The sequence below is a fragment of the Thamnophis elegans genome, chromosome 1 (genome assembly GCF_009769535.1).
Source record: "Thamnophis elegans isolate rThaEle1 chromosome 1, rThaEle1.pri, whole genome shotgun sequence".
NCBI classification, from domain to species: Eukaryota; Metazoa; Chordata; class Lepidosauria; order Squamata; family Colubridae; genus Thamnophis; species Thamnophis elegans.
In genome coordinates, this window is record NC_045541.1 from 109,109,105 (window position 1) to 109,136,403 (window position 27,299).

General features: G+C 36.2%; 2 protein-coding genes across 7 annotated transcripts in view; one reads left to right on the top strand and one right to left on the bottom strand.

Annotated features, from left to right (window-relative positions):
• Nucleotides 1-11,757, top strand: part of ATG13 (autophagy related 13) — a 29,426-nt gene extending 17,669 nt beyond the window's left edge. For 3 of the 5 annotated variants that reach the window (XM_032226897.1, XM_032226878.1, XM_032226890.1), the window contains 7 exons: nt 2,582-2,692; nt 4,039-4,178; nt 5,420-5,537; nt 5,790-5,867; nt 6,037-6,153; nt 6,771-6,899; nt 8,506-11,757. In XM_032226897.1, coding sequence (XP_032082788.1) covers nt 2,582-2,692; nt 4,039-4,178; nt 5,420-5,537; nt 5,790-5,867; nt 6,037-6,153; nt 6,771-6,899; nt 8,506-8,583 — 771 coding nt within the window. In that variant the 3' untranslated portion in view covers nt 8,584-11,757. The remainder of the gene's footprint in view (nt 1-2,581; nt 2,693-4,038; nt 4,179-5,419; nt 5,538-5,789; nt 5,868-6,036; nt 6,154-6,770; nt 6,900-8,505) is intronic. The other 2 variants (XM_032226883.1, XM_032226906.1) reach the window with 2 other exon arrangements.
• Nucleotides 11,758-13,859: 2,102 nt separating this feature from the next.
• The window catches only part of ARHGAP1 (Rho GTPase activating protein 1), a 31,091-nt gene continuing 17,651 nt past the window's right edge, over nt 13,860-27,299 (bottom strand). For both annotated transcript variants that reach the window (XM_032226922.1, XM_032226914.1), the window contains 10 exons: nt 23,965-24,052; nt 23,370-23,501; nt 23,091-23,177; nt 20,682-20,780; nt 19,636-19,743; nt 19,257-19,333; nt 18,854-18,931; nt 18,579-18,707; nt 18,228-18,331; nt 13,860-17,149 (listed from right to left, as the gene is read on the bottom strand). In XM_032226922.1, coding sequence (XP_032082813.1) covers nt 16,970-17,149; nt 18,228-18,331; nt 18,579-18,707; nt 18,854-18,931; nt 19,257-19,333; nt 19,636-19,743; nt 20,682-20,780; nt 23,091-23,177; nt 23,370-23,501; nt 23,965-24,052 — 1,082 coding nt within the window. In that variant the 3' untranslated portion in view covers nt 13,860-16,969. The remainder of the gene's footprint in view (nt 17,150-18,227; nt 18,332-18,578; nt 18,708-18,853; nt 18,932-19,256; nt 19,334-19,635; nt 19,744-20,681; nt 20,781-23,090; nt 23,178-23,369; nt 23,502-23,964; nt 24,053-27,299) is intronic.

Here is a 27,299-nt window from a genome sequence, read left to right on the forward strand (position 1 = left end):
TTTATAGAATGAAAAAGCCCTCTAATTAAAAAAAAGGAATTAAAAGAAAAAATAACTGAATATCAAGAACAGCACAAAAACAATGGAATAAGGCTGCCTATTGAACAATTGAAGCTTGTTCCAAAGAAACCGCTAAAACAATTAAAAGATGCCCATATAGCAATATCAAATATAAGCACCAGCTCAATGCAAGAAACAAACCAACATATACAGCACAGCTGTAGTTGTAACTGAATAACGTGGATACAAGGAAGATTAAGAAAGCACTGGAAATAATACAGCAGCAAATAACAATAGCCAAGAAGATTAGCAGATATGAAGCTTAAATTGAACATTATAGGTAGAATCTCAAACTTCAATTGAATTGGAAAAGTTTCTACATTTCATCCATGGAGCAACTGCACTGAACCAGTCCACAGCTGACAAAAAAGAAATAATGTAGTTCTAAGCACGACTATGAGGTAGCTCAAAGAAATACAACAAGAATGCATCTTGGATAAAGAGGTGAATAAAAATTTTAAAAAGCTGAAATGGAAGTACTTAGAACTCAAGAAAACTCATTGCTGTGGGTTTCAATGGATAGTTGAAAAAACATCTTGCAAAACAAAAAAAGCAATGGCAAAAGACATTTGTATTAGTCACTACAGCAATCTCCGACAATACAAATTTGATCCATTAATATAGGGATGATACCTATGGCCCTGTAATTGATGTTGAACATCCAAAATGACTAAGACTTGTAGATTACAGATAATCCTGGATTTATGGCCACAATTGAGCCCAAAGTTTATGTTGCTAAGTGAGAAATTTGTTAAGTGAGTTTTGTCCCATTCTACAACTTTTCTGGGCACATTTGTTAACTGAATCAATGTAGCTGTTAAATTAGTAATCTGGTTTCTCCATTGACTATGCTTGTCAGAAGGTTGCAAAAAGTGATCATATGGCCCCAGGACACTGCAGCTGTCATAAATGTGAGTCAATTTTCAAGCAGCCAAATATAAATCATGTGACCATGGGGATTCTGATGCTGCAATGGTCATAAGTATGAAAAATGATCATGTCACTTTTTTCAATGCCATTGTAACTGAATTATCTGTTCTGACCTAGGCTTCCTAAGAGCATGAAGCAAATTCCTTGTCCTGACAAAAAACCCTTTTATTAATTTACTGTGAATTCTGCTCATTCATATCCAGCAAAGTCTTTCAAGGGAGGATTTACAATCTCAGACCTTATCTGGCTTAGAGAGCTGCCAGGCCGATATCTGCAAAACTTGGCAAGGAGTCTCAGAGAGTCACGAACCAATTAAGCGAACTAATTGTCTCTGCAAACTCCAATCCCCTTCTCTCCTCTTTTATTTCCTTTGGGAGGGGCCATTCATCGTCCTCATGTGGGCTTACTCCCAAGTCAACCTCTATACTTTAGCTGTTCATCTGGCAACTCTGCGCATGTGCACACTGGGAACAGACTCCAGCTGTTTGTCTGCCTCACTGATATCTGACTCTGAAGGTAGCTGATAGCTGGCATACAGCTTTGGCCCCCTTTCTGCCTCTGACACAGAGCCCTCATCAGAGCCTTCCCCAGACTCCAGGACTAGCCCATGTTCCTCCCCAACCTCCATACTGTCCGAATCTGCTGCCAGCTCTGGTGGCCTCTGGCGGGCCACAACATGGTCACTAGCTGAATTGTTGTACGTCAAGGACTACCTGTATAGGATTTACCATCCAAAAGTACAGGTTCTTTTCATTTGCTTTAATAAGGCTAATAGGGATAATGGTACACTTTTATACACACACACTTAAAGATACAAAAATATTTTCTTTAGCTAGGAAATTGCACGTTCAATGCTTACAACAGGTAGTGTAGAATAACATATTATGCAAATTGAGTATGTGTGTGTGTAAGAGTTGTAATTCCAGCCTTTATTTTTCATAGATTCTGCAATATATGTACTCTGGATAGAGATGTAATATAAACAGAGCATCAGTTCTGTCCTCTGGCACATCTTTTGTGGGTTTCCTTATTATTTTAATAGTTGCAGTGAAATGAGATGTCTCAGATATTAATTTTGCTTTGGGTTTAGATTTCTTCTCTGATGACCAGAAATTCTGCTTTTGCAAACTTTGCATTTTATAGCTGAAATTCAAAATGTCTTCTGCTTAGATTTTATATTTCTTGATGAGAGATAAAATGGGGTATATAAATGATAATTATCTAATACTATTATTACTTCTTTTGTAGGCTTCTCTCAGAGCAATAGTTGTACTGTCATTTGCACAGATTGTTCCTTTATTTAAAATGTTAAATATTAGACTATGGCACTATTTAGCTTTCAAACTGTACGAAGGTTATTTCTTTAATTTAGATCTTTGGAAATTGGTCCTCAAAAATCAAGAATATGAGTCATGTTCCATTAAAACCAGCTTAACTTTTTTGTGTGAGAGAAAATATTAGAAGCCAGAATAGTAATTTTATTTTGCAAATCTTCATTTCATTTTCGTCCCTTTCCTATATATCTAAACATTATTCAGACTCTGTGGGGTTTCCCTTTCTCTTCTGTTTCCTCCCTACCCCTATTTCTTAGCTCTCCAGCTCTCGTCTTTCTTATCAGCCTGCAGCCTTGGGAGTTGGATCATCTGACTTGGGCTACCCAGTAGTCTTTGCTGGCGGCTTGAGTGCTATACATCCTCATCAGGTATTCTCAGAAGTTGCTGCTCTAAAAGCTAACACTTTTTCTGAACTTACTCTATTTGTCTCGCATTGGCAAAGCAAATAGGATAATAGTTGGGAAAAAACCATGATGGTAGTAGCATTGGACAAAGAACACTAATATTGCTTTTTGGATTCACATGAAATAAGACTTTAATGAGCATTCTTTAAAGTGAAGATCTAGAGAATTAATATGGAGTTCATGTATGTATGTATGTATGTATGTGTATATACACACACACATACACACACACACACAGGTGATAATGTCTGTTTTTTTTCTGATATCAGTGATTACATCTGAACCTGTCATTTTCGATTTGCATCTCAGAATGATAGAATTTTATTTCTTCTTGGATCCTTTCTAAACACTGTATGGAACTTTGATCATACCTTCTTTGCTTAACTTTTTATAAGTATGGATTATTTTACATGATTTTTGAAAAATGGAAGACATATCTACTGTAATCGTATTTAATGCAGTGTGTGGTATAGTTAGATATTTTATATGACAATGAAAATGGGACAATGGTATAAATCCATGTGCATTGAATAAAATTTATAATTATTACAAGGTATACTCATTAAATTGTTGCTATGCTACAAAGTATTTTTTCTTGTAAGGTATACTTTTAGAAACAGCTCAGTTCTGCTTGCTAAGAAGTTTGAAGGTTCTCTGACAGTAGGTCCAAAATAAATAATAAATGAAAACTGCTACAGGGGATTCAGGAGAGCCCTCAATTGTTCAAGTTGTTATCTTCCATTTAGTTCTACTTTAGTTCCTCTCCTTCTATACTTTGCTAGATACATTTGACTGAGATTCTTCTTCACTCTTTGCCTATTGGTAGAAATTCTTCAAGTTCTTAAGAAGCAAGGTGCACTGCTTCTTCCATAATAGCCAAAATATGTCATCAATTCCATTACTTTTAATTGAAAAACAATCAGTTGCACCAGTGGTGGGTTCCGGATCCTATTCCAACCGGTATGGTTGGAACGGGCTCGGCAGTGTCCACATGCTTACCACTTCCGCGAGCCTTTGTGATGCTCCAGCTGCTCAGCGGAGCATCGTGCAGGCGCTGTACGCACCCTGCATGTGCGCGGAAGCTCTGAAGACTTAAAAGACCGGTAAGGAGCTCGGGCGGGCAGGTGGGCCCTCCGGAACAACATACCATAATGGTATCCGGTGCTCTGGGCAGGCTCCGGTACGCCCCTACTGGCGCGTACCACTTGCAGCCCACCACTGAATTGCACTCTTCGAAGTAAGAGAACTGAGCATTTTCTCTTTTCCCGAATGGCTTCAAAAATAACAAGTTTGATCTTTGTACTTTCTAGTTGGTAGTTCCAGGAAAAGAGGGAGGAGTACCTATGATTCCTAGCCAACCGATGCATGGCACCCAGGCAGATCATGAGAAAATAACGACATGCACTCCCCTGGATGGAGGCCATTACTCTGCAGTTACTCCATCTAGTAGGTAGGTATTTACATTTCTTAACTGGCTTATGTATGACTTTTACAAACCAAAAATTAATTTGCTCGAGAATTAATGGCATTTGTTGTGCAGATTAGTAGCTTTCATCCTTTCAAGTTCTTTTTTCTAGGAATTTGCATTTTTCAACTTAGTATTTTCCCTTTTTAAAAAAGTTGTTTTTCTACATTTTCTGTATGTAGCACCCTCATAGGAAGATAGCATAATTCTCAAACTCTCAACAATATTGTTAAAACTTGTTCTTGTTTGATTATGCCAGTGCCACTAAGTGCCAAAAAAGAAACAAAATTGTTAAATCCTGTATCCTTTCCCTTTGGAGATCTCTTCATTCTTTGAAAAAAATACTTCGGGGAGGGAGTGGGGCTGTCTTAATCCTAAATTCACTACCTCCATTTTTAAAATGTTTTGTTAGTACATAAAACGATTGCTGCTGATAAGAACAAGTCAAACAAATGTTGAGGAAACCTGTGTGTGTGTGTGTCTGTGTGATGTGTAGACTGATGCTAGAAGATAAAGCATAACTTTCAAATAAAAAGAATGTTTCTCATTGGTGAAATACTCACAACACCTTTAAAATCTAAATTTTAATTCTATGATAAATACTATTTATAACTATAGTAAAAAGCTAGGAAAGATATTAGGAAAAATATGTACTTCATATCCAGTGCTTTGTACCAGTGGTTTTGTATTTCTATAATAATAATAACAACAACAACATGCCAGATATCACGGTTGTAGAGGGCCAAAATGTACAATTTATTGACATTGCGGTACCAGGAGATGCCACAGTTGAAGAAAAAGAACTGGAAAAAATCATGAAATACTGCGACCTGGCCATCGAAACTATCCGATTATGGATGAAACATGTAACAGTGATACCCATTGTCATTGGGGCACTTGGTATCATGTCCAAGAATTTTATGATACATCAACGAATTGTAGCTTCCTGCAATAACACCAGCGGAATTTTAAAAATCTCCGCTACTTGGAACATATATATTTTAAGAAGGTACTTGAAACATATATTTTAAGAAGGTACTTGGTTGATACCTACGACGCTGGCAGCAACCTATATCAACCATTAGAACCAGTCTATAGCATTTGTGATGCATTTTTGAATGTTCAGTTACTGAATTTCATATTTAATGAATAAAGTATAATAATAACAACAAAAATAATAGTAACAATAACAACAACAACACCCCTCTTTCTCTTTTAACTTTCAGTGAGGATCCAGAAACCGTATCTAACAGCAGTGAAGGAAAGAGCGGTTCTCCACGTGATGCCTTGGAGACCTTCTTTGTTCGAAAGGTGGGCGCCTTTGTCAACAAGCCCATCAGCCAGGTAATTGCTTTGATTCATTGCTTGCATATGGCTTCAGAAGTGAGACTCAAGGAATGTCCTTTTCCATAACACAAGAAAAATGCCATTCCAGATGGTAGTCTATACAACTTGGCTGTATTTGGCTTTCTCTAATTTCTGAACTTGTCCTGACCAATTGTAGGCATGAAAATTTGCAGCAGTATATTGCATCCTGGCAGAAACAGTAGGATTTGTCAGGAGGCATTTGAGATTTTATCTTTTGAACCTCTTTAGGTGACAATGGCCAGTTTGGACATTCCTTTTCAAATGTTTGCTCCCAAGAGCGTTGAACTAGAAGATAACGATCCGATGGTAAGAACTGCCTATCTTTCTTGGTCCTATAAAATTGTTGTCAGTATTGTGCCTCCTGAATGCCAGGCATGCCTACAATTTCTGTCTGCAAAGATAACTTCTTATCTCTGCTCAATTTTGCCCATCAGGACTTTATTATGTTAATTGGACACTTGAATTCCTTCAATAGGTAAATCCTCCTGATTCTCCAGATACAGAGTCTCCCTTACAAGGTAGCCTACACTCAGTGGGTTCCAGTGGCAGCAGCAGTGGGAATATCCATGATGAATTTGTTATGATAGATTTTGTAAGTCTATACAACCTTTTACATTACACAAGTAACTAGTATTTAAAACTTCATGCTCTGGTGTTTGGGGGAAAGTTTTCTTCCAAGAAGCACTAGTCTCTTTAGTGAATCTGTGGGGTCCTTGATGCTTTCTGAGCTTGGTGGTTTAATTGCAGATGATTCGTTATCAAACTAGGTAAAAGTTGCCTGTCCTAATTTTTGCTAACCAAAAATTAATGCCAAAAGTTTATTTCATTATCCAGATTTTATTCTGGTATGAGCAAAGAAAATATCTACAACAATGACTTGTAACAAAAATGTGACAATTCAGAAATCAACCATAGCATATTACAAAATCAAAATATTTTTTAATCTATAATCAGATTTTGTTCTTTCAGAAAGTTAAAAATATTTTAACCAGAGATTAATAGATACTATGGAAAAATAAGAATGGGAGAGAAATCTATTGATAGTTGATACATTACTATTTAAAGCAAAAACTATAGCAATACAACAGTTGTATTTTCATTTTAAAAAGACTCATGAAACAGTGAGTAGAGAACACAGTTCAGAATGATACCTATTTATATTTTGTTGCTTGTGCATAGTTGACTTAAATCTTTTCACTTGAATTCTAGAAGCCAGCATTTTCTAAAGATGACATTATCCCCATGGACCTAGGGACTTTCTATCGTGAATTTCAGAATCCTCCTCAACTCAGCAGCCTCTCAATTGATATTGGAGCTCAATCCATGGCAGAAGACCTGGTAAGCAATAAGATTTCTGTGAGGGATATTTATTTCTATAGCTCTTTTCATTTCCAATTTGGAGAGTGTATTAGTAAGTTGGACAAATAGACAGAGCTGTGAACCAGGAAGTCCTAATGTTAGTTTTTACAAGCGTGTATTTATATGTATGAATTTAATTTATATACTGCCTTTCGCTTCTCAGGTCAAGGTGGCATATATAGTGCTCCTTTCCTCCCCTTTTCTCCACAATGACTCTATGAGATAGTTTGGCTAAGAATGATTTTGTAATAGTTTTGACTTTTCTTAAAATTATTGCTGGAATCTCAGAAATATCCTCAGTTTAAACATGCTGAAGTATGTCTAAAAACTGGACAGATAAATAAGGCAAGAACTGCTTGGAAATCTGCCTGGAACTGCCAAAAATATGTTTAATTCTGAGCTCATGATATGCAATAGTCACCCTAGGGACCCTTATAGCGGCAGGATTTTCTTTTTCTCAGGGATTTGAAGTTTAAGTGTGTTTTCTAACAAATTGTAAAGGGCACTGATGTTTGAATTTCACTCTGATGCCTAATACAGAACTTTGGTCAATAAATAAATAATGTGTGGTCCTTTTTTTGCTTTTTGCATGTTAGTTCCTTTGTTTCAAGAATTTTTTTCTAATTGTGGAAAGTTTTTCCCAATACGGACTTTCGTTAAATGCTGGGAAATAATTGATATTATGAAATCTATTTGATGAGAAACAGCATAGTCTTAACTTCACCCCTCCTTGCCATTCCAATGTCTGACTCTTTGTATAGTGCTCTATTTGGAAGGAGGGAGCTAGTTAACCTTGAGCTTTGGAGGAAATTTGTAAAACAAATGTATCTTGAGAAAATACAGCTGGAGAAAATCTATGATAGATTCGCTGTCATGTTCTCATATTGACTAGTACAGAGGTGTTCTTGATTTTCAATTAGTTGCTATTTTGTATTGTCTCATTGTATTATTGAGCCCCATATGGGTTTGAAAAGCATCTTTAGAAGTACAGATATGGACAGCTGGCACTCTTAGCATTTCACGTAGCTTATTTGTGGGAAAGCAAGCTATAATTTTAGTAATAAGTATCTTCAAGATCTATCTGAGGGGTTAGAAGATTCAAATACTATGCGAGTGCTTTGTTATTGTGTGCTTTGCTTAGGTGGGTAGATCTATTGTTTTTCCTAGGTTTGGGAGCCACTTTTTATATTTTGTTGTGTAGTGTATCCTTACGGTTTAGAAAAGAACCATACGATTATGTATATTGATGGATTCTACTAAGAGTCACTGGTTTGCTTTCTGTGAGCTAAGTATTTTATTCTTGGCAAATATGTAATGTAATAACCTGAGATTCAAGTCCCATTTCTGCTTTTTAAACTCAAGGTTTTGGCCAAATTTTCTCATCTTTGTTTATTTAAATATATTGCAGCAAAAATTCTGATTTCTTTCTGCCTACCATTTCACAATCATCCGAATGAAATGTGCAAATTTTCTGGTTAATGAAAGAGCTTTCTGAATGGGCATGCATTTCTTTCCTGCTGAGCACTGCATCTTTTGCCCACAGAGATTTCAGTTTAGACACTTACCATATTTCCTCTCTCTACAGGACTCACTGCCAGAGAAATTGGCTGTTCATGAGAGGAACGTCAAAGAATTTGATGCTTTTGTAGAAACCTTACAGTGAAATTGAACCAAGTAAGAACAGCCTCGGACATCCTCTTCGGCACTCTGGAAAAGCAGGCCTATTCATTTTGTACCTGCCTCCCTTCTGGGTCGTTTATGTTGCATCAATAATTTCATTTGCTTTCTGGGCTTTGTCCAATGCAGAAACAAATGTGAATCACTTTGAACTGACCTTGTGGCAAATTAATTCATTTTCCTTCTTGTTACAGTTGGCATCTGAAACAGTGTAGTGAAGAACAAAATGATCACTTTTGCCTTCTATTCTCTCATCTGTAATAATTTTCTGTTGCTTCTGCTTCCATCAACTGTTGTCTCTTTTCACTTGATTCAATAGAGCCATCACTTGAAAGGATCAAAACAAACAGAATAATCCATGCTCATTGAATTCTGAATACTGCAGAATTAGTCTATTTTCAGTGAGTGTGTTTCATATACTACAACAGGTGATAATATTCACTTCTAATGTTCTAAATAATGGAAACAAAGTGTTGCACATCTGCATGCCGAAGTAAGAAATGAAGACCACATTTTCCCCCCTGCTGCACAGTTGGGAATTAATCCATAAGAGCAGAAAAAAAGTGCTTTTCATATATTTTTCCACCAACAGAGTAAAAAAACAATGCCTGCCTAAGGCTGGACAAAATGTCTTGTTGCTTTTGAAGAAGGTTCAGAGTTCATGGAACTCAGAATTAGCATACAATTGCTAATTGTAAATATGTTAGTGATCCTAATTCTTTAGGATTACTTAATTAGGAATCTTTAGTCCAAAGTTTTTACAGATGCTGCTGCTCTATGTTAAGAGAAATAAGAAATATTTATTATTCTAAAGGAAACTATATTTAAAGAAAAGTTGTATGTTATGTTTTCACATTGTTGTGTGGCCATAGGCTGCTGTGTTCTTTGTCAAAAGAATGAGGGCATCTTCCTTTTTTTTCTAAAACCTAAAACCTAAACCTCTCCAAAAGCAGACATGTGCTGGAAAATTTATCTTTCCCAGAAATTGACTTGATTTCATTCTGCCCTCTTGGAGGGGTCTAGAAATGTCACAAGGTATAGTCTCTGGTGTAGTGAATTTGCAGAGTTCTAAAAAGCTGAGCTCTGTCATATTTGTAAAATAAATTTATGTAATCTGCGATGAATTAGAAAGTAACTTGGTATAAAAGTACATTTTATGAGATTTACGGTACTTGTTTTATCGTGCAACATTTTGTTTAAAGTTGTTTTTCTAACGAGTTAGACATTAAGTAATGCAATTGACTGGCATTTCTATGTGTTCTGTTTGCTCCATGTTCCATGCCAACTATTAGGGAAGGGAGGAAAAAGACATCCATATGAGTTCAGGGTTAGGCTCTGGACACAAGTTCTTCCTTTTCATTGTCAAAAAGCAGGCTGAGAATTCACCTCTATGCATTTTTTTAATGGGAGCAAGCATCTTTAAAAAACTTTAGGAAGATAATTTTTGAGTAAACCTGTTTAGAATTGAACTGCCATATACTGTACTGAAGAAAGAAGAACATATCCTCTCATTCCTTCTGTCTTTCATCTTAAGATGCTTTTGTATGATTGTTGCCTTTAGATATGAAGGATATTTACAGTTTAAAATAATGGAATGTTGACTTCCTGAAGTATAGTGCTCTGCTCTTAAAGGTTTTGCTTGCTTATGGTCTAAGATGGGGTGATGGGGGAGATTATTAGGGCAGTATACATCTTTCAGATAGGTTCTGGAATTTTCTGTTCCTTACTGCTTTGCAGAAATGAGCAGAAAATAAAATATTTTATCTTCTAGCATGTAGTTTATCTTAATGGCTCAAGCTGTAAGAAATTTATTTAAATTGACTGAAAAATATCTTTTAAATTTATTTTTGAAGTATTTATGGTATTGTTATTCATTATTGGTCCACTGAAGAGCACACATCTAAGTTCATACCTAAATTGCTCCTTTCTATCAGAATGATAGAAACATCAAAACTGCTTTAAAAATAGATTTAAATAGAAAGAGGCTCCAACCCAGTCATATCTGCATAAAATAGGGCTTGATTCCCTGAGCCTCTTAGCTTTCTAATCAAAATATTATTTGAATATAGGAAAAAAAGCATTCCTTGTTATTCTTAATGAGATGTCATATGATGTAGAGCTATTTGTTTAAATAAATTTGGCTTTTCCAGCATAAACTACAGGAGGGCCTATTCTTATAAATGATAATATTTGGTAAGGAAATTGCTTGTTTCTACTTTTCCTAATGTTCCTAAAGTTGCTTCTCTGCCAAAACTGAGATTTTGTTTTGGCACATTTACCTTGACATTCATGTCGCAACACTTATTTTGTTCTCCCTTCATTTTCACAGTAAAATGCTGGGGCAATTAAAAAGGAATTTAGTCAAATATAGGTAGCCCTCGACTTACTACCATTGATTATTGACATTTCAAAGCTATGAAAAAGTGACGTTAAGGCCCATCCTGTGAGTTGCAACCATTGCACCACCACTACTTGTCTTGGAGATTCATTGAATTACCACATAATTTGCTTAAAAATGGACATAAAGTTGAGTCACTTGATGATTCAGTTAACAATGCATTACTTAGTGACCAAAAGTCCAGTCCCAATTGTGGTTGTACGTTGAGAACTACCCATAACTATTTATTCTCAGAGTTCAAAATTATGTAGATAAAATAATATAACTTCAGTATCTTTGAATAGAATTACAAGTTATTCATGTTGATGTTCATTTCCTGCTCAGGATTTTTCTTACACTGAAATATCTACTGGATTGTATTCATTGCTATGATTCTGATGTTCTATCAACAGAATAACCTTTTGAGAACTTCACAGAATTGGGGTCCTTGCGGGGGCAGGAAACAGCAAGAAATATGCTTACATAATATTATAAGATGCTGTTGTCTGAGTCTGGGTTCTTTATTTATTCTTTGGAGAAAATCACATTGGCTTTGTCTAACATCAATGTACTTATCAGGGATTCAGTTATAAATCTTCAAAGAATACATTTCGTTCTACTTGCATTACAGTGCTGTGAATCAGAATTTATACATAACAGGCAACATTCAAATGCGTCAATTGAAGGAAGAAGGTTCCTCCCCTGCATTTATTTGGAAACACTATTCAAAATATTCCACTACACATCATACAATTTCCAATAAAACTTTTATGCTACTTTAAATTCTTCCGTTCCACTGTCTTTTCTACCAAAACTTCAGATTTTAGCAAGGCAAAACAAATAGTTATCTTCCTGTTAAGGCCCCCAAACTTTTAAATTTTTTTAGAATTGCCATTTTCATATCATCTTTCCCAACATTTTTTTCAGAAATATGCTTCTCCAGATTCAATACGATTTTCAAGTATGAATGCACACGATTGTATGAGAAGCAGACACACACTCATAGAAGATCAGTTATGAACCAGAAGTAATTTGATAAGGTTTTCTATGGCATCCACATTGTTTCCCTTGCAGTTTAATGAAATAGTAAAAAATTGATAAATTTGATTATACTGCTGACTCTATAGAGTATTAGTACTTGAGAAAAAATAATTCAAATATTCCAAAACCAATCACGAAAGACTAGAAATGTCCTTTACAATGGGAGAAAAACGTGCTCAGAAGCCATCTAAAGTGATAGGAGGCAGCATATGTGCGTGTACATACATACACAAATTTAAGTAATAAACCTGCGAGAGGCCCAGCTTTGTCAATATTTATATCAAGAACTTTTATACTTCCACAAAATGGAGACAGGCTGATTTAATTATGCTATCAGATTTTCATTTTAGGTTGGCAAGAATCTTCTGATGTGGATTTATTTTTTTAATCGTTTATATAACTAAATTAATAAATATCTATGCTATAAAAATCTCATTTTTTCCATATTAAGAAATATGTGCGATTTAAATTCTAAGAAAAATACAATATGTACAGAAACATGGTAAAGCTGGGCAAATGAAATCTCTGCATGTGTACAATAAATTGATGGTATATTAAAACTCTGAAATTAGCTTGTACACGTATCTGTAGTTTACAGAATGCACATATCTCAGAGCTATCACAAACACATTAAAAAGCAGTTACGTACTAGGGTATAGTCATGCAAATACTAAAACCTTAAATGCTGGTGTGTTGGATATTATGAGTTAGTACCAACATTTGTAGGCAAGGTCAAACTTTGCTTTGGGGACAAATGGATACCTTTAAGACAGTGCTTTGTAAACTTGATAAATTACTCAAAATTGGGTAAAAGTGTTTCTTTGGATAACAACACACAAACCCATTACCCAATCATAACAGGAACATTTGACTAAAAGCATTTAACCTACATTGGGTAAAAAATACTTTCTGATAAGTGATTTGGGGTAATGAAGGAAAGTTTGGGAAGCACTGCCTTAATTTTTTTCCCCACATGACATCTTCCTCCCCGTCCCCTATGCTCCCCAGCTCAATTGAGACGTTAAGGGGCAAAAATGAATGTATTTTGCTTCTGCAAAGCTTAAGATGTTCAGTTCTCTTTGGTAGGTAAGAGAAAGAAATCATCCCTTGGCCCTCCATGTGGTACATTGCAGTTACATGCAATCTATGGATGATGGGTTGGCTTTGCATTTCCAGAGAAGACTTAATACCAGTTTAAGTGCATACTCAGTTATAAGGAAGAAAAAGGCTTTTGCGGCTATAATTTCCATAAACAAAAATCATCCTGGTATCTCAACATGTCACATGGGAACCAAATGCGACATTAATTTGGATAGTAATTTCTACCCTTTGAAATCTCCCAGTTCCCCAAAGAGAAAACATGGTAACCATATTTATGCTGGATCATGTTTTTGGCTTTTTCTATGGGTGGCATCTGAGTCAGGGAGCAGTGAGAAAGAACAGAGGGAGGCTGTCCTTGACGTACATATGCATAGGGCTGTGAGGAGGAGGGAGCTGCTTTGGAAAAAGGGTCACAGAAGGAAATAGGAACAGGTGGCTACTGATTGGCCCCTCTCAGCTTATAAGTGGGGCGACAGGAGGGGAATTTTGCAGGAAACAACAATTTACTGATCCAGCTGTAGAGAAAGATGGGGAGAACTTCGTGAGTTCAAACCTTGTTTTATAGAGATAGCTTTTTGGGCTCCCAGCCAAGGGGTTGCTTATCTCCCTCCTTAGTTGTGGCAGACAGCCAAGTCTGTGTCCATATATATTGTAGAGGCTTGGGACAGAACAATAGGTGCCTATTTTTAAAAAAGCATCTCAATAACTAGTCTTAGAATAACAAATTGAGAAGCACACCAAAATTTGTTATTGGCTTTGAGTGTTTATTGAAGTACAAAAAGTGAAAACTGAATACAAGATTGGTACCATTGGAAGGAAATAAACAAGGATGTGTAATTAAGTCACAGTAACAATCCCCAGCCTTGCTCCCAATAAACAATCAAAAGAAGCAACAGTAACAAAAATTACCACATGAAGCCCTCACTGGAGAGTGTGCAATAGGGCTCATATGGCCATGTAATATTTGGCTGAGGCAGTACACATAAATCATCCAGATTGGACTCAACATCAGCAGTGTTACCCAAAAATTGTGTCAGTACAAGCAGCGGATTAGCTGTTAGCAAAGTGGGCACAGAATGGTTTCCAAAGGATGCCAAGTAATCAATGGGTTTAATAACAGGCAAAAGAGGAATAAAGTGGAGACATAGTGCTCCATCAACAGATACTGAGGTCAATATTTAACATGAAAGCTAAGCAACAATGAACAACAATAAGTAGATGTATCACCGAAAGAACAAAAGAGCATAGCTACAACAAGCCATCAAGTTCTATTAGAAAAGGAGGTGGGAAGACATAAACAACTACATGGATGTTGCTACTCTAATTACTCTGACTGCTTGGATACCCCAATTCAGGCAGCAGGAATTTGGAAATCAAAATTGGGGAGTGCAGTGTTAGTTTAAACCACATATTTCATTCTTTTAAACAGTCTAGCCCAATCACAGGTCTATGGCTAGCTATGGTTTCAAGAAGACAAAATGAGAAAAGATAAAGAAACAAAGCAATCATATGCTTTAGATTTTCTGGTAGCTCTCAGAAAAGTGAGACTATTAAAGGTTATTTACACTGGCTCACTTCTACAATTTTGCAAGTTTGCTTTAATAATATGCTACACTTAACGAGATATATTTTATAACCTGGCAATGCAAAGTCACATTCAGGAGTTTGATATATATGTAGTTGATAAATGTGTCATTACCCAGGTATGACAATACTGAACCCCCAAGAAACAATTTTGTCTCCAACTTATGTTAACGCAATTCTGAAACCAATTCAGTATAGAAATGATAGTTTGGGTAAAGGGACTGAACTTTCAGCACTGAGACCTTACTATTCTAAATTGCAGTTTCTGTACAATCAGTTTCTTTTCCACCTGGGCATTTTTAATAAACAAAGCAATATTTCTACGGCTTAGAATCAGACCAAATCTAGTCTCAATTCACAATGGCATGCTATAAAAAACAGCCTACAAGCTATTCATGGCCTGAAATATAAAACAATGAAGCTAATATTGATATAGTTTCTACGCAAGGCCACTCCTCGTTTAGTCATGCTAAATAGTATTATATAAAAGACATTAAGAAAAAAAAACCTTTTGATAATCTTCATAACTTTCCATTTCTAGCTGAAAAGGTCCCATGTTTCTTTAGACTAACCACTATGTACAGCATATCGGATTAATCTTATATGCTTTAAAAAAGGAGAATGAGAGTTTAGCACATCAGCCCCTCTTAATAGCTTCAACCACCTTAATCTGCCATTCCTGGTTATCACTAACAGTTTCGGAATTGTTTCAATTACTACTAGAACTCTTACACCAGCCATGGTTCAACTACTGGCACCGATCACCCAGGTGCACTTTTTAGTTCTCGTTGATCATCTGTTAATTATAAGCATAACAAATAATTTGATTACGTAATTTCACTGAACTATGGGGTAAAAAATATTGCTACTCTTTATAATTGTATGATTTTGGCCCTCTACCTTGTAGGGTCAACGTACAGTTATGTGGCCATATTCAGCTGCCAACAGAGGTGTCAGCAGGACATAATGGAAATGTTAAGATTTTATTTTAAAACTATGACCACTAAAGATATTGTAGGACACTGCTATTGTTATATAAATTTAAGACTAGCTCTTACAAAACTAAGTTCATGAGACAGTCAAAAAGAGATAGTCAAAAATGCCAAATAGACCTACTGCAGTGCTGTCTCAGTTCCTAGAAAAAGAGAAAGCAATGCATCAAATCTCTCAAGTGCCAAGGAAACCAAAGGTGCATCAGTGTCATTTTGACTAAGTCAAAAAAACTACATTTGAGTCCCATAAGGAAAAGATGGTAGAAACAAATTCATTCTTTAAAAGTTTTGGCACAGTAGATCCCAGCAGATTAGGATAAGGTTTGGCCCTGTTATGAAGCTTTTGCTTGAAAACAAATATAATTCCAATGGCTAAAGTGCTGCATCCAGAACCACCTAATAGCCCATTTCCCCTGTTTCAGTCACAGGTATGGCCAACATTTGATCTGGACTTTGGCAGAGAGGAGCTGGCCTGGTTGAATGCATATCAATACACGTACACATACATACTTGCATTCTTATCTGCCAATTAAAAAGGAAAGGCTTGCTGCCAAGGCCAATTTGAAATAAATTGCTGGCAAAGTCTACAGGAGAACATTGAAAAGGCAGAAAAGTGAGCTCTCTTGCATCCAAGAGCATGGATCTTTACATAACAGGAACACCTGATAACAGATCAAGTGTCAGAGCTGCATGAAATCTATAGATAAATTTCCAGGCACTTAAGCCAGTTGTATTATGGTTCAATTTTGCCAGGGACTAAGTCCACGTGTCCATCAAAGGTATAAAGTGTATTCAACAAATCACTATCAGTATTAAAGAGGATTGCCTGACTTGGGCACGTGTGAAGAATCAATTTGGACCAGAGAACCGATTTGAGATAAATTCTACCCTAATCCACTCCCCCGGGGCCTGGTACTAAGAGAAAGTAGTTCCACTGACAGCTAAGGAGACTTATCTGATAGGACATTTTTAGGAAAGGAAAGGAGATAAAACATTTAAGAACAACCTGAATCCTAGTACCAGTACTCAAGACAGAATAGCCAAGGTAGAACTTGATTTTTAAGATCTGCTTTCCCTCCTCATCAGATAAGCCCCCTCTTGCAAAACGCTCCATATATACAAACAAGTTAACTGTATATCCATCTTTCACATTACACACCACCTGAAATTTCCTCAGAATGGCCACATCTCCAAAGCAAGGTAGAAAAGAAAAGGAGGAGGAGGAGAAGGAATGATCACAGTGGACACAGAGTGTGCTTGCACAAACAGCTTATGGCTCAAGCCTCTGTGTTCTGGAAAAGCTGCATCTGGTTGTCCAAGAGGAACTTGGTAAAGGTGTTGATAGGATTGATGGCTTTGAGGGTTATAGCTGCATCTTTAGCCCACAACAGGTTTGGGCCAAAAACTACTGCCAGATTGGCATTGGTCATCTTGTTGATATCACTGTTGGCAGAGACCTACATGTGAAGTAATGGGAGAGAAAGAAAATTTATTCTTACCACTTGAAAGAAAATAGGAATTTGATTCAATGATTCTTAGCTCCTTACCATCTATTCAACTGTCAATAAAGACCAAAGTTGTTTATGTATAAAATAGTGATATTTGGAGTTTAGAATACCTGCTGTTCAGCAGACCACAAGCCTTTAATTACAAGTATTTTTTCTTCCCCTAGTTTATAGAACCAGTCATCTGCTAATTTCTTTTACTGTTGGTTGCAAACTTTTCTGAAATAACGTAACAAAAACCTAATTGGTCGCTATGTGTCAATTTATAAGCCACTTCAACTGTCTAAGGACAGGTCAACAAATTACCACACAGACAATGTGAGTTGAGTGATCTTATACATTTGATTGATTTAAGATACGTATAAAACTATCCACTTCTACAATGACTAGGCACCCGTAATTATGGCCACAGAGTCTTAGGAATGACCCACCCTAGTGATCTGATTTCAACATGGATATAGAAATTTTCTAATCATTGCTCAACAATGAAATGTTCTGAGCCTTAACTTTTCACAAGTAGAATATTTGTCAGTGACTGGGGAAAGGGAATCAGGATGATGCACTATAGAAGGAATACAGATTGGATACACAGGAAAAATTTAAGTTCACCTATTGTAGCATCTCATTTTCAAATAGTAAACAACAACAACAACTTATTAAACTTGTATGCTGCCCATCTTTCAATAACTCTGGGTAGCTTGTCATAATCAAATAAAAAATTGCAATAAATTTAATCAAACATGAAAGATTAAAATGAGAAGCATGAGGAAACAAAGGGCCTTATGCTCCTTCACAGGGTGAAGATCAAAGTCTTCACAGATCTTCCAAACACTGTATCTCATATTCAGATTTAAATTATTTCCAAACTCAGTTATACAAAATAGAGGGTGCTTATCATGTTAATGATTAATAATAAGTGATGGGTACCCTCCATTAAATTTTCAAATTTGTTTTAAAACAACATAAGCCAACTATCATCACCACACCTTACAACTGAGAAATTGAAAAGTATGTAATATACTCATCTCACCTGCCCAAGAAACTTCATTAATAAACACAGAACTTGATAGTTTTCCTCTGGGAGAGTCTGAAGTGTTTTGCGAACAATATCTATACTCTTTTCTTCTTCCATACCTTAAAGGAAAAGAAAACAAGTATGATATGGACCAACATTCCCAATTCTAGCTAATATAGGAAGAGATTATCTTGCAGAAAAAAGACATTTGAAAAGAAACGAGTCTCTTAATCAATAAAAATTTAATCATATTAACTTGAAAAAATAAGTCATCTCCTACTGTCAAAAAAAAATCATAACTCTGGGCCAGGCATCCTGACAAAAGATTACTGATATGGGATTAGGACCATCTTGATAAGCACTCACTGTAGAAATTGACAACATCACTGTAGAGACCAAAGGTGAGCAAAGGTTCAGGCAGTTCCCTCAAGAAGGTCTTGAGAATTACAGCAGGAAGATGCACATCCTCATATACTGTAAAATCCACAGGCAATCCTGGGGTAAGAGAGGATAAAGTGTTTCAGAGCAATAGCCAAAGCATAATCTGCAATATGGCAGAAGTTCCACGTGCCAAGGGCAAATTTAAAGCCCACACAGAAGGGAAAGACAAATGGAAGGGACTACCTCGAGCAGACATTTACCCATGTTGTATTTCTGTTGAACCTCTCTTACTGTTTGTGTGTTTGCAGATCGCCGGAAAATCCCCTGAGTGGTAAGAGCTGAAAGAGGCAGGAAGTAATTGTATTACTACAGACATGAGCAATAAACATTATGTAGCCCTAAAAACAATGCATCTATTCTGCCAATTATAGAACTGGACAATGAAGCTGGAAGATGGCAAGTTCTCCAAAGGATTTAGAGAAATTTTCCCCCTTATTTACATGGAAAGAGCTACAAATACTACTATATATGGGATTGCACTGTTTTTCAGTGTGGAATTAGAAAAATGCTAAGACATCTGAAAATAGCTAACCTCTTCCAAGCAAAACATCCCTGTAGTAGAGGGGACAGATCAATTTGAACATGGATTTTCCTTGCTCTTACCATGCTCTTGTAGATAAGCAGTGGTTTCTCTGACCACCAATGGGATAGGATTCCGGTCTGAGCTCTTCTCCTTCAGCCTGTTGGTAGAGGAGAAGCTTAAATGTTTATCTTTCCTTTGCAAGAAGCTACAAATAATTTTACACCAACCTTTCTAAAAAAATCACTCAGGCGATACATATTATTTGGAGGAAGGTGGAGAAAACACCTTGACGCTAGCTAATATTCAAGGTCTCTCTGGCCGTGATGTTGGCAGCTCAAACTGGCAGAAGAAAATTACTACAGCAGTAATTGGATGGAAAAATTAATACTACTACTATCCAGACAAACTGTGCGGGCATCGCTAGTACACCAATTAAAAAAAAGAGATGGAAATACTCACTGTTGGAGAGAAATTCCAAACTGCTGATTTGGCAGAGGTGGACGGGGTGGTGTTACTTTCTGAGGCACCTGTGTAGGTTTTTGTAGTGATCTCAGATACTCATCATACCTACAATAAAATAAACATTGGTATATATGAAATCTCTCCTACACTGAAAATTATTATTTCACTTGTATCCATTGATGCACTACTTTGTGAAAGAATGGCCTACAATATACTCTATAAAACAGTTACACTGTCTACTTACTAACTAACTAACTAACTAACTAACTAACTAACTAACTAACTAACTAACTAACTGTTATAAACCTTCTAATAAAAGCTAGGACATCAAGATTGTAGGCAACTGAGCAGAAACAGGTTATTTGAAATGAGCATGTTAGATCTATAGTGCACTAAAGATGGGACCTAAAATAATCTCTCCTTAAGAAAGTTAAGAGTAAGTTCTCAAGTATAAAATAAAGGAATAATAAGATAGTTGAATAACTGGGAGAAAATATCCAACTTTTTGGATAGACTAAAAAAATGTCTCCCCCTCTTTTTCTGGGAGGCATCCCAAAGGTTCAAAGTACAGGTAGTCCTTGACTGATCCCAAAATTTCTGTTGCTAAACAAGACAGTTGTTAAGTGAGTTTTGACCCATTTTATAACTTTTCTTGCCATAGCTGTTAAGTGAATCACTGCAGTTAAGTTTGTAACCCAGTTGTTACGTAAATCCGCTTTCCTCATTGACTTTGCTTGTCAGAAGGTCGTAAAAGGGGATCCCATGACCCCAGGACACTGCAGCCATCATAAATACGTGCCAGTTCTCCAGCATCTGAATTTTGATCACGTTGTAAGTGTGAAAAATAGTCATGTCCCTTTTTTCAGTGCTATTGTAATTTCAAACGGTCACTAAACAAGCAGTTGTAAGTCAAGGACTGCCTGCATCATACCAAATGTGCAAAGAAACCAAACATTGAAGGCCCTTTCCTTGACTCCCCTTCTTAATACATCCTCCTCCACAGAAGCTGGAAATAAGCTAGTCAATAAGTAATCTGTTCTCACTTTAGCACCTGGCTTGGGATTCCCAACTGTTCCAACTTCACATGCTCTTCAAGGTCACTCAGATAGTTTGCATAAAATATCTTCCGTCCAAACTTAAAGCTGCAAGACAATCAATAGCCCGGTACATGAAAAAATAAGTGTTAGTACACTCAAAGATGAGATGAACAGACAGAAATGGCATTGAGAAGGATACTCTTGTGCAGTAGTTAGGAGGATATACTGTCCTGTTATCCCTGCATCATTGGCAATTTATATATTAGTAAAATTCTTCATCTTTAGATTTCGCAATGGCCTAAAAATGGATCCTTTTCCAAAAATTTTATTTATAAAAGAAACTTGCATTTTACAATAAATCATTTACAGAGGAGAAGAAATTCTCAGAAATCAGCTGACTGGAAAATTTCCAATACTGAACAATATAAATAGCTGCTCAACACAAGTTAGGCATTTTTGATCCCCATAGGGCAAAGGGATTTGTTAAAGACATATAAAAACAATAATCATAAAGTAGCCACATTATGGAAACTATCAGTAAATAAGAGTGAGTTTCAGCAGTATTTTTCATAGTTCTGAACTACTGGACTGCAGGCAATATTTGCACTATGCTATAAAGAAAATAAGTAGAAGATAGGAAATAGGGTATCCTTTTTTCTTTTGTTTCATTACATATTCCGCAGAACAAAATTAACTCTGGAGGGAAAAATGCTAGAATATTTTGAACAAACGTGGAACACTATTGAAAAACTACAGCATTGTGGTATATGAGATGTACACATAGAGAGGTAGCCTTGTTACAGTATATGCCATCTCATATGCAGTTTCATTGCTTGGAAAATCCAATCCAATCCTAGTTATTTGTACTGAATGATTCATCTACACCCCCACCCACCCCCGTTTTGAAATATTTTGTCTATTTTGGACATATAAAATGGATGAGCTTTTGAATTGCTTCTAGACACGTTAGGTACAATTCAAACCAATCAATCAGTAAAATAAATATCTTTTTTCTTGGTTTCATCATGCACAAGTTGTTCAACTAGAAATGGAACTCTTATAACTTGAATGAACTGGTCCTACTGTACTGAGATAGTATGGTGGTTAAAATATTGAACTTAAACTACTGATACACAACAGTTGGGTTGTGGTAAAAGGAAGAGTTGGAACCATGAGAAGTCCAGATGAAAAATGAAGTTATCTATATCCTCCCATAATAGTCCATGAACTACACATCTGTAAAATCAATCATACTGTAGAATTGTAGTATTAGAAGGTGCCATTTAAGCCATGTGATCCAACTCCTGCTCAAGACAGGAATGAAATTTAAATCATTCCCAACAAATGTCTAACTTCCACATGAAGAGGTCCATCTCAGAATATTGTTGAAGTGCTTTTATTGTTCCTTTCAATATTCAATTACAATTTGCCTTCCATAATTTTCACCCATTTTTCTGTGTTTTGCACAAGAACACAGAGACTTTGAGCTGTTTCTGTGAAAAAGTTATTTGAAGAGTACTAGCATACTCATATTTTTTCAAGAGTAAATGTTCTCTCAATCACTCCATGTAAAATGTAGTTTCCAGTCCCTTCATCAGTCTTACTCCCCTTCTCTTCTTCTATTCTAGTTTCTATAAATCCTGTTGTATTGTCTGGAATTGGAGAGTTTTTTAATTTGTTTTTTTTTAAGTCAAACCACACTGTTGGCTCATGTTTGGTTTGTTGTTCCAAGAACATCTTACAAATACTATTACCAAGCCATAATAGTTTCCCAGCCTATGGCTTTGGATTAAATTTTGGTTTGCTAAGTGAAGAGCTTTACATTTGCCTCTGTTCAATTTCATTCTGTTACACTTAGTCTATTTTTCCATCTATCAAGATGGTTTTGAATTTTATTTATGGAATTAGCTATCATATCAACTACTGTGTCATCTGCAGATCTAATAAGCATTACCTCCACCTCTTCAAATTGTAAAAATAATGAAAAACAAAGAGCCCAGGACTCAGCCTTGGAACATCTCACTTGATACCTTTATCTAGACTGATAAGGAATCATTGAAAAGTGTTTTTTTGAGTATGATCTTTGAGCCAGGTATGTGGCTATTCCGTGATCATCTCACCAGCCTAAATTTAACAGATTGCTAATCAAAATATCATGAGACACCAAATGGAATTTGCTAAACCAAATATAAAAACCATAGGTAACAGCTTTCTTGGCCAATTCATCCATTTTTGTAAGGAAAAAAATAGGGAAATAATGCATTCTCAAACTCTTTCCTGGAAGGAAGACCAAAACAATATAATTTTTAAAATTCCAACTTATAATTGTCAGCCTACTTTAAAAAAAATGCACTTCCTAACCACTTTATACTAGACCCATACTATTACTAACAAATCATCTTTCCGTTTTCATACCTGATCAAGGGCTTAAAGAGAATCAGCAGTGTCTTGATAAACATAGTTGGATGCACAATGAACAATGCTTTGATGTTTTTTTTGTATCTGAAAAACAAAGAATTATGATTTATCTGAAACAACTGAAAAGAACTTGATTGCTATTAAGAAAAAGAGAGAATCAACCTAAATCTCTTACCCAAGAAGGCTATAAAACTATATTATACTCTCATTTTTATTTATTTTATCCTTATCCAGACCATCTTAACTCTTTTAAAATCCAAAACCACAGCTACTCACTTGCGATCAAATTCCCGGTAGGCATCCCGGAGCCAACCTAGAGATGGTTTGTTTTCACTGGTCAGACCATGATGCAGATATATTAGGGTGTAGTCACTCTCCACATACTGGTCCAGTGTATACTTCAAATAGCTGAAGAAAGAGAACTGGCGGTCAATAATTATATCAATACTTAGTCAGAATAACAACAATCCAGTTTCTCTATATAAAGACAGATATGGATTCTAAAATGTGACTGGGAATAGCAGACAAATGAACTATGAGTGTTTATGAATTTTTCCTTAATGGTTGTTCAAAAACGTTCCATAGGAGCTTTTTTCGTAAGGCAACTGGACTTTTTTTGGTTTTTTTTCTTTGAAAACATTTCACTTCTCATCCAAGAAGCTTCAGTTCTAACTGAATGGTAGGGAATGGAAGGATTTATATTCTTCTCTGAGAGCTAATGGCCAGCCCTCAGAGTGTTAGCAATCAGATGACTGCAAAGAATATACATCCTTCCATTCCCCACCAGTCAGTTAGAACTGAAGAAGCTTCTTAAATGAGAAGCATTTGGGGAAATTCAAAGATTAAGCAAGTCAGGTAGAGCAACACTCACCTTAGCAGCTTCACATGATCAAGCTGATAGCTAGGAGGCATCCGACAGGCACTGAACAAAATTACTTTCCGCCCATACTTATCATCACCTAGGACAGAAATGCTACATGTCACCGCATAAAGCACAAAGTAAGGAGCCCCAAATAGAAAAGCAACAGAGCTAGCATAGTCACATGCTTAAATATTCCAATGCCATTTTCAACTCAACACCAAACTAAAAACTGCCACATAACATTTGCTTGCTAAAAAAGACCAGTGACACAGTTCAGACATGGCTAATGCTTGAGACCAACCAAATGTCCTGCCAATGAAAGGTGGTGGAGTGATTTTTTTTTAAAGCGACACAGATAATGGCAACCCTGGGCCATGAAACATCAATGTGGATTTGCTCTCTTTAACTCAACTTAGGAACATCCACAGCATCATCATGACACATATTTGTGATTCTAAAGCGAAGGAAATAAACAAAAAACAAAAACCTTTTTCAATACACAGTCTGAAAAAAAAAGTAGCTGATTAATTTACATGAGAGTATTCTTGCTGTGTGCTTTTTCCCCAGACCATCCAATCTTTCAGCACCTGCTTGTTCCTGCATACTCAGTATGGAAAAGGAAAATCCCCGCAAGGAAGCAAAGCAAACAAACTAAAAAAATAAGCAATAATTATCTGCCCTCAAGCTCTATCAACTGACAAGCGAACCAGCAGACTGCAGAGTCACAAGGACTTTAGCTACTGACTTGTAACACATGTTATATAAAATAATCTTTCATTTTTTACAGCCCAGAACCTTGCAGATGACTAACCAAGTCTGTGGCAACATTTGCCTTAAACATGACAGACCAATAGTTTCCAACAGAAGAGGATATATGTAACTCAGGGTTGAACTGTGGAGTCCTTGCTGATCTTTGAGTTTGGTCATTTGCTTGCAGATGTTTAATTACCCATCTGTTCACAACCCAGGTCAGTGGACCAGCACCAGGTCATGGCATGCCAGCAACCGGGCCATGCAAACAAGTGAAAACCTATCCCCAGGATGCAGTCAGCACCCAAAACCACACCCCTTCCAGTCCATGGAAAAACCTTTCTCCATGGAACTGGCGGTGCCCAAAGGTTTGGGGGCCACTCCTCTAGATGACACCATCAGTATTGGTGAGTGTGGGGTTTGCTCCCTGTTTATATAGAGTAGCTTACTTGCCATGTTGGTGGAGGTGTGGCTTCCTCCTTGGTAGTTCAAGCAGAAAATAATACCCTAATCAAGGAACTCCACAGACCAAGAGGTACCTGATTATAAGTTTCCCCCATTTTTCCATACTGTCAGATTACATCTAATATGAAAGTTATATCATCAATGGAAGCCTTTTAAGCAGCCTATAATGAAAACAAATAATACTGTTATCAAGAGGAGACTTCAGAAACAGAGGTTCCACTACCTTGTCAGGTTATGAGAAGATGAGTTGGTTTTTTTATGAAAATAACAGAAAGACTGCTGAATATGATTTTCTACATACAAAGTTTAATCTGTTATTTAGGAACTTAGTTGCCATTATATATCAATTGTAATATATAATAAAAGTAGAACATTAAAGATATTGAGCTTTGGCATAAATTGCTTCCCCCCCCCAAAAAAAAGCTACATTTGACAATCTGACTTCCCCTGTGATTAAAACACAAGTTTGAATTACCTGCTACCTAAAACACATTTTCTTGAGCAAACATGTGCATATGGAAAAGGAACTTTATTCTCCTCTATGGGAGCAAAACTGGGCCTTTCTGCATAGGAGGTTGAAATTATATGCATCTTGCTGTTTAATATTCTAATTATTGTCATAAAAGTATATAAATGGTTAAAGAAAATACAAATTTCCTGTCATACAGATTTTATTTTGATTGATCAGTTTATTGTTATTTCAAATTCATAAGGGAGGAACATTTTGTCTTTTTCTTTCATTGGGTATATTTACAGCTTCTACTGTATATATTCCTGTGACAAATGAAGTTTACTTGTGACTGATATAAGCCAAAATACAATGCCAAATATTACTAAGGCCTATAATCATCTTAATTGTGTTTAGATCTTATTTCTACAAATACTAAAATAATTAATACATGTTTAAACAGCAGTAGTCTGCAAATCTTCAAATGAAGCAAACTTCTTCACAAAAACATATTTCGCATATTAAATATACAATATATTAGGATCAGTGATAAAGCAAGGGACAGTTCATGTAAATGTAAAAATGATGGGGGGGGGAAGGAAATTGTATCAAATGAGATACGAGCTACATATGGACTCATTTGAAATAAACACTGCTTATGTAAAAAGACTGATGCAAATAGCAGAAACAAATGGAACCTGCAACAAGGTTGGAGTACTCACTGTTCATGTTTCCAGACACTCCATTTGCCATTTTCCTCATTCCCCATTTTTTTATGCCTTCCACCCAGAGTTCGGCATCATTCCATGCCTATTAAGTATATTTGTCCTTATTAGCTTGGAAATCCCTCTCTAAGATTTTCTTTTCTTTCCTTTTTTCTCTTGTACCTGTGCAAACATTAGGATTTGCCATTCAAGCACATGATGGTGGAAGGCACTTGTGACAAAATGGCACCTAAGAGAGACATGAAACCAGGACGGCAATGCAGAGCTAATCTGAAACAATTATACACAGTTACCAGTCAAGTCACAAGACCAACATCCAACAGTTTATCCCATGGTTGCCCAAAAATAAAGTACCTCAGTAAGAAACATTCATATAGTTCCCCCAAAATTGAATTACTATGACACAGCACATATATCCAATATATGCACTGGAGTAGATTGCAGATGCTCTTAAGAATTTACTGGGATAACATTGTTTTGCAGCTAATATGGTACAATGGAACCCCTTATCATTTTTCTTCTTCTTATATATCTATTTCAACAACGGCAGATATACTTCTCTGTTCTGCAGGATGGTAATCTGTATATTACAGTCAAAGAGAAAAGACCTTTTTAAAAAGTTGCAGAAAAGATTAGCCCTACCACTAGTATGGCAGTGTTTCTTAAGTTATAAACCATAACTGTTTTAAGAGACAGTGTCAATATTATTTTATTTTGACAAAGCAGTTGTTTCAGTGTGGATTCAGTGTGAAACAAGAACTGATAACAGACTTTAAATATGGACACGTTAATATTTCTGATTTACCCACTCACAACGAGGTAATGTTGTGCAACATTCTATAACCATCTAGCCTTAGCATACAAGTTGAATAAACCTTAGTTGACTAATTTAACCAAATCTGCAAGTAAGAAGCATAGAACAAAAACTTGCAAGATGAAAAAAGGCAAGAAGAAAT